The 14,758-nt window shown below is 50.7% G+C and overlaps 1 protein-coding gene across 6 annotated transcripts in view; it reads right to left on the bottom strand.

Moving 5' to 3' along the window:
- Positions 1–90: 90 nt before the first annotated feature.
- RAPGEF1 (Rap guanine nucleotide exchange factor 1) overlaps positions 91–14,758 on the bottom strand; it is a 90,554-nt gene continuing 75,886 nt past the window's right edge. For all 6 annotated transcript variants that reach the window (XM_068914741.1, XM_068914736.1, XM_068914738.1 and 3 more), the window contains 11 exons: positions 13,041–13,116; positions 9,160–9,244; positions 8,019–8,111; positions 7,454–7,639; positions 7,213–7,297; positions 6,884–6,978; positions 6,295–6,373; positions 6,040–6,141; positions 5,511–5,608; positions 4,107–4,235; positions 91–3,493 (listed from right to left, as the gene is read on the bottom strand). In XM_068914741.1, the coding sequence (XP_068770842.1) occupies positions 3,343–3,493; positions 4,107–4,235; positions 5,511–5,608; positions 6,040–6,141; positions 6,295–6,373; positions 6,884–6,978; positions 7,213–7,297; positions 7,454–7,639; positions 8,019–8,111; positions 9,160–9,244; positions 13,041–13,116 (1,179 nt within the window). In that variant the 3' untranslated portion in view covers positions 91–3,342. The remainder of the gene's footprint in view (positions 3,494–4,106; positions 4,236–5,510; positions 5,609–6,039; positions 6,142–6,294; positions 6,374–6,883; positions 6,979–7,212; positions 7,298–7,453; positions 7,640–8,018; positions 8,112–9,159; positions 9,245–13,040; positions 13,117–14,758) is intronic.

The following is a 14,758-nucleotide window of genomic DNA, read 5'->3' as shown; positions in this document are numbered from 1 at the left end:
GGTAAAAACAGAAGCAAAAACAGGCCAACGGAAGAGAAAAACCCAGAGCACCGCAGAAAACACGAGGCCACACCAGCTCGAGAAGGGGATTCGATTGTCACTTTAATCCACAGACTGCTGCATGCACTGTAAACAGGATCATTAGGCGGGTTGGTTATTGGTATTTATTTGCCTTTAATATAAAAGTTACAGGTTTGAAATGTTTGCGGGAAGATGCCACCATCAGGACGGGGTTAGTGGTGAATATATAATACAGCGTAACGGGGTGGGCTGGCGGGCGAGGCCTGGGCGCAGGGCGGGCGGCTCGGCACGGCGCCGCGGGGGCCCCAGGCAGACCCCGGCTCTCCGCGCCGCGAGGCGACGGCTCAGGGCCGGACGCTTTGGGCCTCCGAGCCCGGGAGCGGGGGGCTGCTCGCGAGCCAGACGCGGCTTCGCCGCCGCCGAGGGGCCGCGGCCGGGTCCCAGCTGCTGAGCCGGGAGCTTCCCGGGAGCAGCGGGGAGCCGGGCGGCCACCCCGCTCCGAGAAGGGCGAGCGGCGGCAGGGCAGGGCTGAAGACAGGGCGCGGGGGGCGGCTGGGCCCTGCCGTCCCCCCGCGCGCCCCCTCGGCGGCAGCGAGCCCGCCACAGGCATCGCCCGCGCCCGGCCGCGCGGGGGACTGAAACCGCGGGGTTGCCTTTAGTGCCGTCACCGCTCGCGACGCTCCTGGGAGCGGCCGATGCTGGAGCAGCCCTGCCCCGGCTCCGGGCCGCTCGGAGGCCGCCAGCAGAGCGCTGCGCTGGACGCGGACCGCGTTTGCCTTTTCACAGACTCTTTTTTTAGTTTCCTTTTTTTCTTTTTTTAATCTTATTTACAAAGAAGAACAAGTATTACTTCCTGCTTAGAAGGCTGCAACGCCTTCGGGGATTGCAAAGGCTTTGCCGGAGGCGGCGCGCCGCTCCGAGGCGCCGCCGACACCGAGCGGTTTGCCACCGCAACGCTCGCCGCGCCCCAGAGGCGGCGGTTTTCGCCCCCAAAGATCCCTGCTCCGCCCGCGCTGGGGGCTGCGCAGCCTTCACGGGGTGGGGGGGCCGCGCGCTGCTCCGCTCCGTCCGCCCCGCTGCCCTCGCGCAGGAGGCGCCTTCGCCGGCAGAGCGGCGGCCCCGCTCGCCCGCCCCGCGGGGCCGCGCTGCTTCTGCAGCCGCCGGGCAGCCGCGCAAACTGCTCGGGGAGCCGGTTGAGCCCAGCTGAGTCGACGCCGCGCGAGGAAGCCCTGGCCTCAGGCGCGCAGAGGCGGACGAGGATCTGCTCCTAAGCTGAGCCGAGCTGGCGCAGCCCCGCGGCGTCAGGATGTCTTACAGAGGCTAGTGCAGCGCTTTGGACTAACCTGCCTTACGAGCGTGCAAGTCGGTGTGCTGATGAGCCCCCGCGCCTAAATCTTCAGGGAAACAAATCGAGCTGGATCTGATGCTATGAACTGAGCAGGGCGGCCGTCGTTCCCCTCTGCGGGCTGCCACCCGGCGCGGCCACGGAAAGGGAGCCGGCTAAGCCCCTGCAGTCTGTTTGCAGGAGGAAGCGCTTGCACCTCTGCTTCACCCAGACGAAACGCAGCCTTGGAGGACCCTGAGCTGCTACCGAGAAATAAGTTAAGGATGCTCTGCAAAACATCCCATGCATATTCCTTACAAGCCACAGCCCTAAAACCGCAGGATTGTTGTTAGCCAGAACTCTATAAAAACCTGTGAATACACGACATGGTTCCGAAAAAGGCCTTGCAAGGCGGATAAAATCTAGAGCACACACTCAAAAACATGATCCACACTGTAAACAACTGAAGGGGGACAGAAAGGAAGGGCAGGAACTGGCCCAGCTGGGGCTGCACCGGTGGGGACGACGTCCGACGTCCGGGGTGGGCGCGGAGAGGGGACAGAGGGGCTGAATAAGGCACACCGAACGGACTGGGGTAAACACTGCGTGGGTGGGAAGTGCTAACCCCCGCCCCTTACACGCCGGGCTGCCTGTGCCCGGCTGGCTCTGGGCATGGCGGTACTGGGGACACGGCCTTGTTGAGGCGTCTTCCAAAAAACGGATCACAAAGCGCAGCACCAAGGGTTATCCGGATGGGATACCCCCTCTTAGCCCCCCACTCCCCCCAAACCATTTGGCAACAACGAGAGGAGAGAGGAGTGGGGCGGAGGGGATGGGCAGGCCTGGCCCCGGGCAGGGCTCCTTCCCTGTTGGCATTTACAATCCCGGAAACGTATCTGCTAGCTCCTTTGCCTGGATCCTGCATCCCGCTCCGCAGCCAGCTCCGCGCGCGGCTGCCCCAAGCCTCCTTTATTCCAGCACTTGGAACAACATTGTCACTGGCTGTGAATTTTATACATACTGTTTTGCACTTTTTTTTTTCCTATAAATCCACCGGTATTCAGACATGCATCAAAAAAATCCCCAATGGATTCTAAATACTAATATTTACAGTCTTATATACTACAGAATTTACTGTGCAAAAGCTAGTACCATCACTAAAAGATACGGGTTCACAGGACGAGTGAACCACAGTACCTTGGCTAGTCAATATTTCCAGGGTTCAGAGGGATTACCGTTGCTTAAATAATGAGATTTGAGAGGAGGAGGGGGATACGATGACTGCAGATGGCGGGTCCCTGCCCACATTTTCAGTGCCTTTTCCGCATCTACAACCGGTGCCTTCGTCCCTTTAAGAAGGCGAGAGAGATCTGGGGTAAACTCAACACCCCTGTAAACAAAAGCAAGCTCCTGGAAAGCAGAGCTCCTCTGGCAGACAGCGGCAGATTCTTCCATCCTTGTCTCCTAGGGCTAAAAAGGTTTCGAGGCAGCATTACAGGGGAGACACAAAACCTCGGCTTCCGCCGCTGCTGCCTGCTGGATAACACTCCAGAGACACGTGACTTGCTTGTGGGTGCTGAGCTCTTGCTGCTCCTCCCTTGCAGATGGGAACAAAAGCTCAGGTCCTTCCGAACGCAAGTGAAATATCAGTCAGTGAATCAGTAACACGCTTGCATGGGACCCTCCTTCCACAAAGCTCTCTCCCCAGGTTTAAAGCTGATTCATGGCACGGAGGGATGGGAGGAGGAGGAAGGTGAGTGCAGCGAGCACTGGCTGATCTCTCGCCTTAGCTGCTGCCGTCTGGCAGGAAGGCGGCTCGCGCAGGCGTTCGCTACCCTTGTGCTGAAAGAGCCCAACATTCACACACCCAGTGATTGCTGCCAACTGGGAGGGAGGGTGCGTCATCCAGTAACAGGTACAAATATTGAACTCCAGTCCGATAGCTGCCCTTGGTGCGTCTGCGGAGCAATTCTCCTCGCTCACACAAACCCCTCCTCCTAGGTTTTCTCTTCCCGGTCTGTTTTTCTCCTCGTAATGTTCCGAGGTTTGATTTTGAGAGACAGTTCCCACAAAGCCTCCTCAGCCAGATGGTCGCTGAAATCGTTGAAGAATGACACTATATCATCATTTCTTTTGATGTCGTAATGTCTGTAAAACCAGAGAGAATAGCATGGCTGCAGTTAACCAAGATGCTGTTCAGGAACCTCTCCCAGCTCAGAGCCACCCCCTCTCTGCTCTAACATACATCCAGCTCTGTGATCTATATTACATGAGCCAGCTACTTATGATAGTGATGTGACACCAGGGAAGGGAGGATACACATGACGCCCACCACTGAACTGGGAAAAAAGACCATTGATCCTGTGATGCTGAATTAGAACTGCGGTTTCTACTGAAAAACAGCATTAAGGAAAGCCCTTCCTGACCTAGAGAACGCAGGGCGAATCGGCAACAATAAAAATCTGGAGAAAAAGCTGTTGTGTGAAAAAGAGGAGCAGGAAAACTTTACGTACTGCATCTCAAAAAAACAATATAGGAAAAACGTCTTTGCAACTTTTGAATCATACCTGGCCTAAAGAGGGGAAGAGGCTGTGACCAAAGAGCCCTGTCACTGCCAGGACTCCTTAAGTCCCCATCACAGTGTTTTGACTTTAGACTCCCGTCCCTTTCCACAGCAGCTCGCGTGCCTCCACCACTGCTGGCTGTAACTACCCCACAGCAGTATCTCAGAGCCAGCTCCGATCCCCTTCGCTGCACTTACACTTGCTGAAAGCACCTCATGCTGTCCAGGATGTTAAACTGCTGCCAGCGCTTGGAAAAGTTCACTTTGCTGTCAATGTAATCTGGGTTTCCCAGATGAACAAAGGTCAGGTCCTGCAGAATTAGGCCTCTGAAAGAGAGAAGGGGTGGTAGGCCAGGGAGTAGGCAAACAAGTACAGAGGTTAGTCACGCACAAGCAGGAGAGCCAGCCAAAAGGCAGTTGCACACAATCTAACTGCCTCCTGCTGCTGCCACCCTTAGCATCACAATTTTAAACTAGAGAGGAGCATCTCCCCCGGCCTCTCCAGCAACTATGAAGGTGTTTAGATCCTACCAGTACATGCAAAGCTGAGATATCTCAGAGGTAAGGCATTAATGTTCACACTAGTGGTGCTGAGTTTGTTGCTCTTTTGCTGTCTGTGGAGAAGAGGACCAGGTTGGAAGAAGGTTGCAACAGGGAGCACCTGCCAGGGGTTAAACCTTCCTTCCAGTTTTATGCAAGAAGACTTTCCTCATGTTGAGGCTTTGCTAGCAAAACAGTCTACGTCTCCCTTCCTCCCTCTACCTCTCCTGCCCACCTGTGTGCCTGCACAGTCCTCCTGTGGACCCCACCACAGGAGATGCTGAGTATCTGTGCAGCCTCTTCCTACAGAATTTCTACCACAGAAGAAAGTAAGACCAGGAGAATTTTTACTAGGATAAACCCAAATGAATTCTGATATCTAGATCAGAGGGCCTGTGCAGAGAAGAGCAAAGGCTTCAACCTTTCATCTGGCGAGAGAATGAAGAAGCACGTGTTTGACAAGGGAGATTCCGAATTTACCAGCTCTTCCAGTCAGCAGAATCAGAGCTGATGCAGAGGAGCAAGAAGCAGCTCAAAGTTGTGGGATTCATTTTAGCTCATGGGAAAATTTGTCCTTCTGTGCACAGACCCCAAAGAAACTGTATTAAAAAGTGTCAGCTAAAGATCCAGGCACTTCACGTCTCCTTTGCCATAGGCAATTCAAGTCAATTCACCTTTACAAAGAAGAAAACTGAGGCACAAAGTAAAGCATCTGAAACAGCAGGAGGTAGTCTGGGCTTTGATCGATGTTTACAAAAAGGAATAAGATCCTCAGAGGAACAGCGGATAGGATGACTTCTGTCCAGTCATCCTATAGCAGGAATACAGTGCCACAGGGTAAAGGTTGAGCAGTGCCCAGGGCTGCCACCCTGGATGTACACTATGAGTTGCTCCAGAGCGGGCATGTGGGTTTGCTATAAAGATGTGGCATACTGACGTGTTATTCTAGATCCAGGGCAAAATGCAAGTGTTTGGTTGAACAGAAGCTGCTGAGAAATCACTAGAGGGACTGCAGGGAATATGCAGAAGTAATGGCAGAGGAAAGACAAATCATCAACTCACAGGTAAGGTATGCAGGGAGGCTCCACATCAGCCAGAGCTGCTCGGTAGGCCCGGAAGGACGAGGAGCTGTCAATCAGCGTGCAGTACTCAGCCAGGCCCTAGCAGAAGACAAAGCCCATGGCAGCACCACTGCTACAAACCAGCTTTCTCTGTGACCTCCCCTCAAGGACCTATGCAGGCCAGGGAGTTAGTACAACCCTGCAAACACCTCCAGTTGATTTAATAAACGTGAGCCTGACCATGTACACAGAACCTCACCACTTTCAGCTTCAGCAAGCCTTAATTTGCAGGAAGGAAGATGCTGCTGTTCTCTCAGCCTGTAACTGTGCTGGCATTTCTGCTGCTGTCAGAATGCCCAGAAACACTGCAGGTTTCCAGCACCATGGCTTTTCTACAAGCAGAGAGCGTTTATCCACCATCCCTCCACACTGGGACATCGCTGAGCCGTTAAAACCCACCCAGCTGTTTCATACTATGGCCACAGTTAGCCTTTTTTCCCCTAAAGATAAAAGACCTTGCTACTCCTTACCTCTGAGGTTTGTTTCTGCCACTCCAGCCTTCGGATGGGTGCAGAATCCAGTGCAGAAAGAATGGCCAGATAGGAATTAAAATTATTCAGCTTTCGTAAGTGCTGTGAAGAAGGAGAATACCAGTTACTTCAGAGATCTGAAAAGCCTTCTGGCAACAAACAGCTCTACTCACTGGAACGTCCCACACTCCTACTCCTGTTCACAGATATTTAGTGAACAGTGTGTGTGACTCACAGGAAGAATCAACCTGATACCTTCATAATCTTTATAAATTTAAGGAGCAGCCTCTCTCGGTCTTGGGCTTTCTCTTGCACCATAATTATTGAACGGACCCTGGAAGAACAGACAAAACAAAACAGAAAGAATGATAAACCCACCTGAGCAGAAATATGATCTCAGATTTCTTGCTTCATTTGCAAAACGGGTAACCAATACAGATGGGCCAACAACGCTGAAAAGTTCACGATGCTTCCAACTTAAACGGAGCACTTCCAATTCACATCGAAAATGGAACGATTTCAAGGATGACCACCATGAAGCAAAATCACCCTGAGGAGTGCACTTATTTGCAGGGGGAACGTTTGTCTGAAGAGCTTAATGACACTGATGACAATTCTTACGGGTTGCCATGCCCTCCAACACCCTCATGATTTTGTATTTCTTGTGTTCTGGGTTCCTTGAGGAGTGCCCTGCATCTAGTTCCCAGCCAAAAATACGCGCGTGATGCCACTATAAGATACAATCCTTGTAACAAGGGAACCCAACTCAAGGAGAAGTATCTTGAACTCTAAGGCACTGCAGGTGAAGCACAGTTCAGTGCCATGGTTGCTCTGATCGCCTTACCAGTAGGACATGTTATTAAAGTGCTCTGTAAACTGTGTCAGGTTGGGGCTCTTCTCTTCATTTTGCTCTTTTGCCCAAAGCAAAACTTCTGGTATCTGCCAAGGAAGAGAGAGAGAGGAGTGGGAGAACACCACACATTAAAATAGGATTTCTGCCTTAAGATTCCCCGGTCATAGCCTGTGGCCATAGCCTTTTGCTGACACTATTTCAGCTGTCTCCTACAATGCAACAGGTGTGCGTGTAGAGCTGGCAGGGAGTAATACCAGAGATTGCAGAGGGTATGTGTTAAACTCCCTGCCACCGCCCTCACCCCATCCTTGTCTCCGTACCTCAATTTTATAGAAGAGTTCGGCATCTAGGAGGGTCAGCTGCTCAGCTATTTCATGACTGTGGAAATCGTGCAAGGTCCCCGGTCTGTAGGAAACAAGGATGAAGTATAAAGGCGAAGAAAACGTGACTTGCTTTCTTGCCATCGTTATCTTTTGGACAGATAAAACTGTTGCGTCTGCAGGTGAGGGATGCCTGTCTCTCAGAGAGGAGCAAGATATGGTGACGTGCACAATTCCTCACCTGGCTGCCACCCCACGGGCTGCGAGAGGTTTGATGGAATTGGCGTATCTCAGCATATTCTTCTGATCGACCTTATCGAGGATATTTTTGCGTAACACTCGAGCGAGGCTCAGCTCCCCGTTGCAGACTAGCCGGAACACCAGGTCCATCAGCAGCTTGAGAATTTCGTCTGTCAACTCCACTAAGCTGAGGAAGACGGAAAACCCAAGCAAGACATCAGAGCTACAACTCTGAGTTATGGAATTTCTATCTGTACAGAGTCTTTCCCAAAAGCAGAACCAAGTGACTGAAATTCCTCCTCTTCCCAGCTCTTCCTTTCTTAAAGAGATTCCCCTTTCACTGGTTATTTAAAAATCACAGACCCAGAGAGGACACTGTGACAATCTGTTCTTCCAAAAAAAGAGGGTTCCCTGTGTCCAGCATTGTAGCTGTCTCCTTGGTATAGGTAGGGGGTTTCAGCTCTCATCTCAGAAGGGGTTTAAACAATGCAATGTTCACAGCTGGTAGACTTCCACCTTGTTACTAACCCTGTATCTCCAATCCCAAAACAAAGAAGGCAACTCACCACAGCTCATCCACCACTCTCACCAACACGAAGAAGGTGTTCTTACTGACTCGCTTCTTAAATGTGTCTGTGAAGTGGCAAAACTTCTCATATGTTGGTCACAAATTAAAGAATCAACCTAGCGTAGTCAGATCGATGTTAGTACAACTAACAGCCACCTCGAGGAACATTAGAGTACCATAACACTCTGTCTTGACTGAAACTGGTGTTCAACTTCTAGGAGAGGTGGGACACTAATATTGCTCTAATTAACATGGTACTGAGCTACCACCAGCTGCAGGGGGCAGGGGTGTGAGGAGGTTCTTACACCTTGCAGAATTCATGCTAGCAGAGCAGGTGTGCCCTGAAATTATTATCTCTAAGGTGAAATTTGATGAGCAGCACTCCCCTACTGTGATCTCCCCCACTGGTCTGTGACATCTGGTCTCATAACAGATCTCACTACCCAATTTGCTGCAAACGAAACAGTGTGGGGGAGACAGGACAGCAAAGGTTGAAAAATCTTCCACCAGGTGGACAAAGGGAAAGAGAAACGGGGTGCAAGTCAAACTGAGGAAAGGGCCTGTGGGAATGCCCCAGCATCTCTCCAAAGCAAGTGTTTTCACTGACAATTGCTTTGCAATGAGGTTTGCTGTGTCCTTCGCAGAACTGATCCCAGCAAAAGCAAGGGGAGCTCAGCCTCTGCTGCAGATGGCAGTGATGAGCTGCGACTCAGGGCAGGATGACATCAGGCTTCCCTTGACGAGCAGTTACAGAACCAAAGCCCGTGGCCTTTGCAGCGCCTGAACTGAGACACTGACCCACTCAGCGCTGATGGCAGTAAGGGAGCCACCGCAACAGAGCCCAGGGGAAGGAACTGCAGACTGGGCGCTCAACAAGAAGCAGTCTCCATACTTGCCGGAGATGCTCCCCTCTGCCTCGACCTGCCCCAGAGCATTTCCCACCTGTGGGGTGCAGAGGTGAGGGAATCCCTGCTCAGCAGCGGGCAGGCAGGTTATGTGCGACACCTCAAACGCAAGCACATTACCGACCGCATTGCCAGCAGGCCTCTGACTGAACAACTTCCCACCAACTCCGTCCATGACAACTGCTTGGCCCTCATCCTCGAAGAGGTTGAACTGTCGTTTATGCAAAAGGATATCTGTACTGCAGCTTCTTGATGAGCTCTTCTGGGGTAATAAATGTCCTGTATGTGGTCAGAAAGGCTTCACAGTACAGCACCAGATCTACAGAGAAAGACAAGGGAGCGTCAATCAACCCTGCGTTTAGAAAAGGAAGCTCATTCTTAGGTTGAAGCCAATTTTACAGAAAGAGGATGGGGACACATTTTGACAAGAAGGAGCTTTACAGAAATGCTGTGGTGTTGTTTCTTACCAGCAGATGGACCCTAAGGCATAAAAGCAACAGTGAAACTGCCCCGACCCCAGTGTGGCCTTGCTCCCCTTTGAAGCAGTCAGACTTGCTTTTTAGCTTATGGGATCGTGAAAGGGGTCAGTGAAAAACGTCTGTCTATGTGTCAGAAACGTATAATAACAGGTCAAGGAGAAGTGTGCTGAGGACCTTGGAGATACTCTAAAGAGAAGACTTGACTATGAGAGATGGGAGTCTGTTCTCTGTCTTTACTACTTAGGTAGCACAGAGCTGCGCAGGGAGAACAGGGTCACTCTTCCCTCATAACCAGGAATGCATGTATTTAAAATGATGATATGGTGCCGCAGACCTTCCCCTCCTTGCTGCGATCCAGGAAAATTGCCCCAGGACAGTGCAAACATAAGATTGCTTCCAGCCAAAAGAAGAGAAAATTGTACAGCAAAACCTGACCCTGCCATGACCAGGGCCCTGCTATGCCACGACCCACGGCCACGACACAAGCGCTGACCCGGTTTATGCAGAGAACTTCTGTTTGTTAAGCTGCGCCAGTGGGTGCTCCAGGCCCCAGAGTCACAAAGGCTTTGGCTGTTGTCAGGGGCCCAGAAGATGCAATCCGAAAAAGGAGGAACCACAATAGGGAAAGAAGCTTTCAGGTTAGGACTGCAGTACATCAGCAGTCCTGGGCAAGGCTTGGCCACTGTGGACAGCAGCAGTCAAAATGGAAGCTTATTAGCTCTACTGTAAAAAAGCCATGCTGCAGCGCAGTCAACATCTGCAGCAGCATGGCCCGCTGCCCTTTGCTGGCCTGCTGCAACCGCCGGCAGAGGCTTGTTAGCAGAGCTGGGGGAAGCAGCTTGTGCTGTGCTTGCCCAGGCTAGGCCGTACACGTACGGCTGGCTTCAGCCAGAGTGAGAGCACCCCACACCCATGCGCTGTAACCTCAATCTGCCGTGCGTGGAGGGTGTGAAAGGGGAGGGAATGGTAGATTTGTGCCTTTCTACCTGGAGTGTTTCTTTTGGCAGGAGCCTCACACAGAGATGCTTCTTCCTGCTGTTCTTAAATCAGAGAGAGCTGCTTTTAGTTAAAGACAACCAGACTTAAGCTCTAAAGCCAGAGGTTGGGTGGTCATGTCAGAGGTGAGTCCTAGGCCTTGTCCAGCTGTAATCCTGCACTCACAGCAAGTGCAGCGCTTAACTGACCACAGATTTTGTTCCTAAAGACCACAAGCCTCTTTTTAGCCCTTATTCCATTTCGCTCTTCTGCAAAACTCAAATGGACAAGAAGCATCATGCAACAGGGCGTGGAGTTACATTTATTCTGGGTTCCCATCTGCCCAAAAGGCAACGTGAGGTAATACAGCTGGTCTGCTTTGGCACGCAAAGCTGCCAAGAAATGCATCTTTAAAGGAAAGCCTCTTAACTATACCCTCTCTGTGCAGTTTGGCTGATTGATTTACAAGCCCTGAATTCTTCTCATTGTAAGCTTAATTCATTAACCCTCTCAGTCACCCCAACAGTGGGTTAGCATAGCACAAATTCCTCCATGCTCCATTCAGATCAACAGCTTGGCAGAGTATGTAAAGCTAAGCTCTGTGACTATTCTGAGCAATGTACTGCTCAGATTTCCCTCCACCCATCCGCTCTCCCTGTCCGCACTGCTGTATATTTAAAATCCTGCTCTAGTTTTACCAGTCTGGAGAGGTTCTCCACAGCTTTCACCTCACTGTTTGCAACATCTGCAAAGCTCACCATTCATGCACTGATTGTCTAACACACACCCCTTAATCAAGTAGCTGCCTTTAAACAGCAACAGCATAGAAGCAGCTCTTCCAATGTGATGCTTGTTCAGGAGTACAGTAATAGCAAACCAGAGCTTCTCTATTCCATTTTCAGCTTTTTAAAAAGGGATATTTTCACCATCTCATTTAGACTTTTTTACACATCTAATGATGGCGTAATGAATTGTCCTCCTCTCTCTACTATGTTTCCGACTTTGGTCTTTTGCCCCTGGGGTGGATGCCCAATGTAGACTGTCTCCTGTAACATCCTCATAGGGAAGCTCAGGAAGTGCGGGCTGGATGAGTGGACAGTGAAGTGGATTGAGAACTGGCTGAAGGACAGAGCTCCAAGGGTTGTAATCAATGGTACAGAGTCCAGTTGGAGGCCTGTAGCTAGCGGTGTCCCCCGGGGGTCAGTCCTGGGTCCAATATTGTTCAACTTATTCATCAATGACCTGGATGAAGGGACAGAGTGCACCCTCAGCAAGTTTGCTGATGATACTAAACTGGGAGGAGTGGCTGATACACCAGAGGGCTGTGCTGCCATTCAGAGGGACCTGGACAGGCTGGAGAGCTGGGCGGAGAGGAATCTCATGAAGTTCAACAAAGGCAAGTGCAGGGTCCTGCACCTGGGGAGGAATAACCCCACACACCCACACCGGTACAGGCTGGGGGCTGACCTGCTGGAAAGCAGCTCTGAGGAGAAGGACCTGGGAGTCCTGGTAGACAACAAGTTGACCATGAGCCAGCAGTGTGCCCTTGTGGCCAAGAAGGCCAATGGTCTCCTGGGGTGCATTAGGCAGAGCGTTGCCAGCAGGTGGAGGGAGGTGATCTTGCCCTTCTACTCAGCCCTGGTGAGGCCTCACCTGGAGTACTGTGTCCCGTTCTGGGCTCCCCCAGGACAAGAGAGACATGGCTGGCGCTCCTGGAGCGAGTCCAGCAAAGGGCTACTAAGATGATTAACGGACTGGAGCATCTCTCATATAAGGAAAGGCTGAGGGAGCTGGGCCTGTTCATCCTGGAGAAGAGAAAGCTGAGGGGGATGTGCTCTAGGTGATCCTGCTTGAGCAGGGGGGTTGCACTAGATGATCTCCAGAGGTCCCTTCCAACCTCAACCATTCTGTGATTCCGTGAAATGTATCTGCCAGAGGAAGGATTTTCTTTCCTAGCCAAATGGTGCTGGTAAGCAACTGCAAACACCTTATGCTACAATAAAAAAGCTACCATTTAAAAATGTACATAAAAGTTATTTCCCCTTTGACTGATCAAGCCTCTCACGTATGAGAGCTGAGTGGTTCAGCAGGTTAACGCATTTTGCTTTGCATCCCAGGAGATAAGATCAATTCTGGTTAAAGCCATCCGCACAAATGTGTTTGGCAGGTTCAAAATCAATCCTTGGAAATGCCACAAAGGCCATCTTTGTCACAGGTCTCAGAAAGGAGCTGCATCATGTGGGAGGTGACTGGGTTTGGAGAGATAAAGCGAAGTTTTAACCAACGGGCCACAACAGGCTGTTGGCAGCTGCTCTTTCGGAAGGCTGCGGCCTGCCTCAGCAGGCACGGAGGCATCAACGCAGCACTGTCACCAACGCTGCTGGCAAGCCTTGCCTTCCAGATCTCGGCAAGGTTTTTAAGGAGTTAATAGCATCCCTGCTGCTAAATGGAATGAACAAGTGCTTATCCAGCTTACCTCTGTTCCAGCAAAGATAAGCACAATCCTCCCCGCAACTCACAGGATCATTAATGCCGTCCTCTCCATCCCAGCCCAGCTGCATATGGTTAACTTTGCAGCTGCTCACACTACAGAGAATCAGAGAGCAGCAAAAGACTACACCAGGCTGCGCTCTTTAGCTTGCTTGGGTGCAACCACTGTACCTTTCCTGTCGGTCTCTGTTGCATGCACTAACAAAATATCTCCGGACCCGCCGCGAACATCTGGCCCGTCGTCTCCCTGCAATGAGAACAGAAACACATTATACATAACCCAAGCCCCCTTCGGCCTGGTTTATCATCTCTGAGGTCCAAACTCAGCACTAACTGGCAGGGTACACCATGTTCCCAGCGCTGCTCACAACACAAGCTGGGACGTGGTCTTAGGAGCTGGGCTGATCCTGCAATCTGAGTACAACATTTGGTGTCCCAGGTGAGGATCTGGGCTAAAGCTCACTCGGGGTCGCTCACTCTTTGAGGCCAGGCTGTGAAGCACAGTGAAAGCTGAACCTTCTGCCCACCAAAGAATGAACAGAAATGTCCCAGACTCTCAAAAACTCCCAAAAGACCATTAACAGAGCAGTAACACTATGTGAACTGTCTCAAAATGCACGATCACATATCACAGCGGCTGTAGGGTGAAAGGTCATACATTCAACTTAAATGTTTCTGAAACATCAAAACCTAGCAAGTTAATTCCATAATCTGGAACTATTTGGCTGGAGGTCACCTGAAGTGATCCAGTAACCAGGAGCAGGAACCCAGCCTGCTAACTGCTTGACCTTTGCCTTACCACTCTCTGAAAACTTTTTTCTAGCTACTGCAGTTCACTACTGAAAATACACACAACTAATCTATCACTTCGCCAGTGGTTCCCATGCTATAGGAAATGCCTCACAGCAGAAGTTAAAAAAGAAGTTAAAGATTGACATGGATCTGATAGTCCAAATTGTTCAGAAACCACTAATCTTTAAAGTTTTGTTAAGGGCACATTCATTCCTGCAAGGTAGACGCTAGAATCAACGTCTGGCTTCCCTTAGCAATGTCTCTGTCATTTCAACATGCAAAATGCTGAAAAAACTACGGATTTGCAGCCAGAGAGCAGCTACGTCTAAGATGTGATTTTATCAGGTGATCCCCTGGCAAGACTCACGAAATAGTACTTGGGGAACGAGTAATGGCTTCTCACTCACTTCTGTGCATCTCGGCTGACTAAAGAACACCCCTGAAGTGCCAGTAAATGATACCTTCCTTCTGTTTTTCCAACTAGCCCCCTTGGTAGTCTGAAAGCTTCAGAGGCCTCCATGTTCCCTCTAGTCACCCGTCAGAAAAGTTTGGTTCAAGAGCATAGCAAGCAAGCAGGTTCAAGAGCATAGCAAGCAAGCAAAGATCTCTGGGAGTGCACCCAAGGCTAGAAACAAAGCCATTTCTCAAATACAGGAACAGTTACTTTGGCTGCTCTTCCAAAGCCAGGATCAGTAATATAACGTCCTACTGGGGAAACCTGCTAAAGCTGCCTTCAGACTGAAAGGCCAACACCATAAACCTTCACCTGGATTTATTGTGTTCAAACTCTCAGGTGCGTCATTTCAGACTGTAATAGGCTGAAGATGCGGGAGGGAGCAGACTGGGAAAAGGGTATAAGATGAACTGGTTTTAGAGAGACATTGCACATTTTGTTAAATCCACTCTCAGTGCTGATGTTCCCTGCCTGTACTAGCATCTCACACTCTCACGACAGTTTGTGCACATAAAGCTACATACCGTGTCTGCTATAACCTGGTTTTTCCTATTGGCTCAAATAAAAGCTGATTCCTTGCCTGTGCACTCACAGAGGTCAGATTTCAATAGAGCCTGACCCAAAGAGTATGAAAGTGAGCCTT

Source organism: Struthio camelus, chromosome 20 (genome assembly GCF_040807025.1).
Source record: "Struthio camelus isolate bStrCam1 chromosome 20, bStrCam1.hap1, whole genome shotgun sequence".
NCBI lineage: Eukaryota > Metazoa > Chordata > Aves > Struthioniformes > Struthionidae > Struthio > Struthio camelus.
Note: the sequence above shows the minus strand (reverse complement) of the source record. Positions and strands in the feature narration are given on the sequence as shown.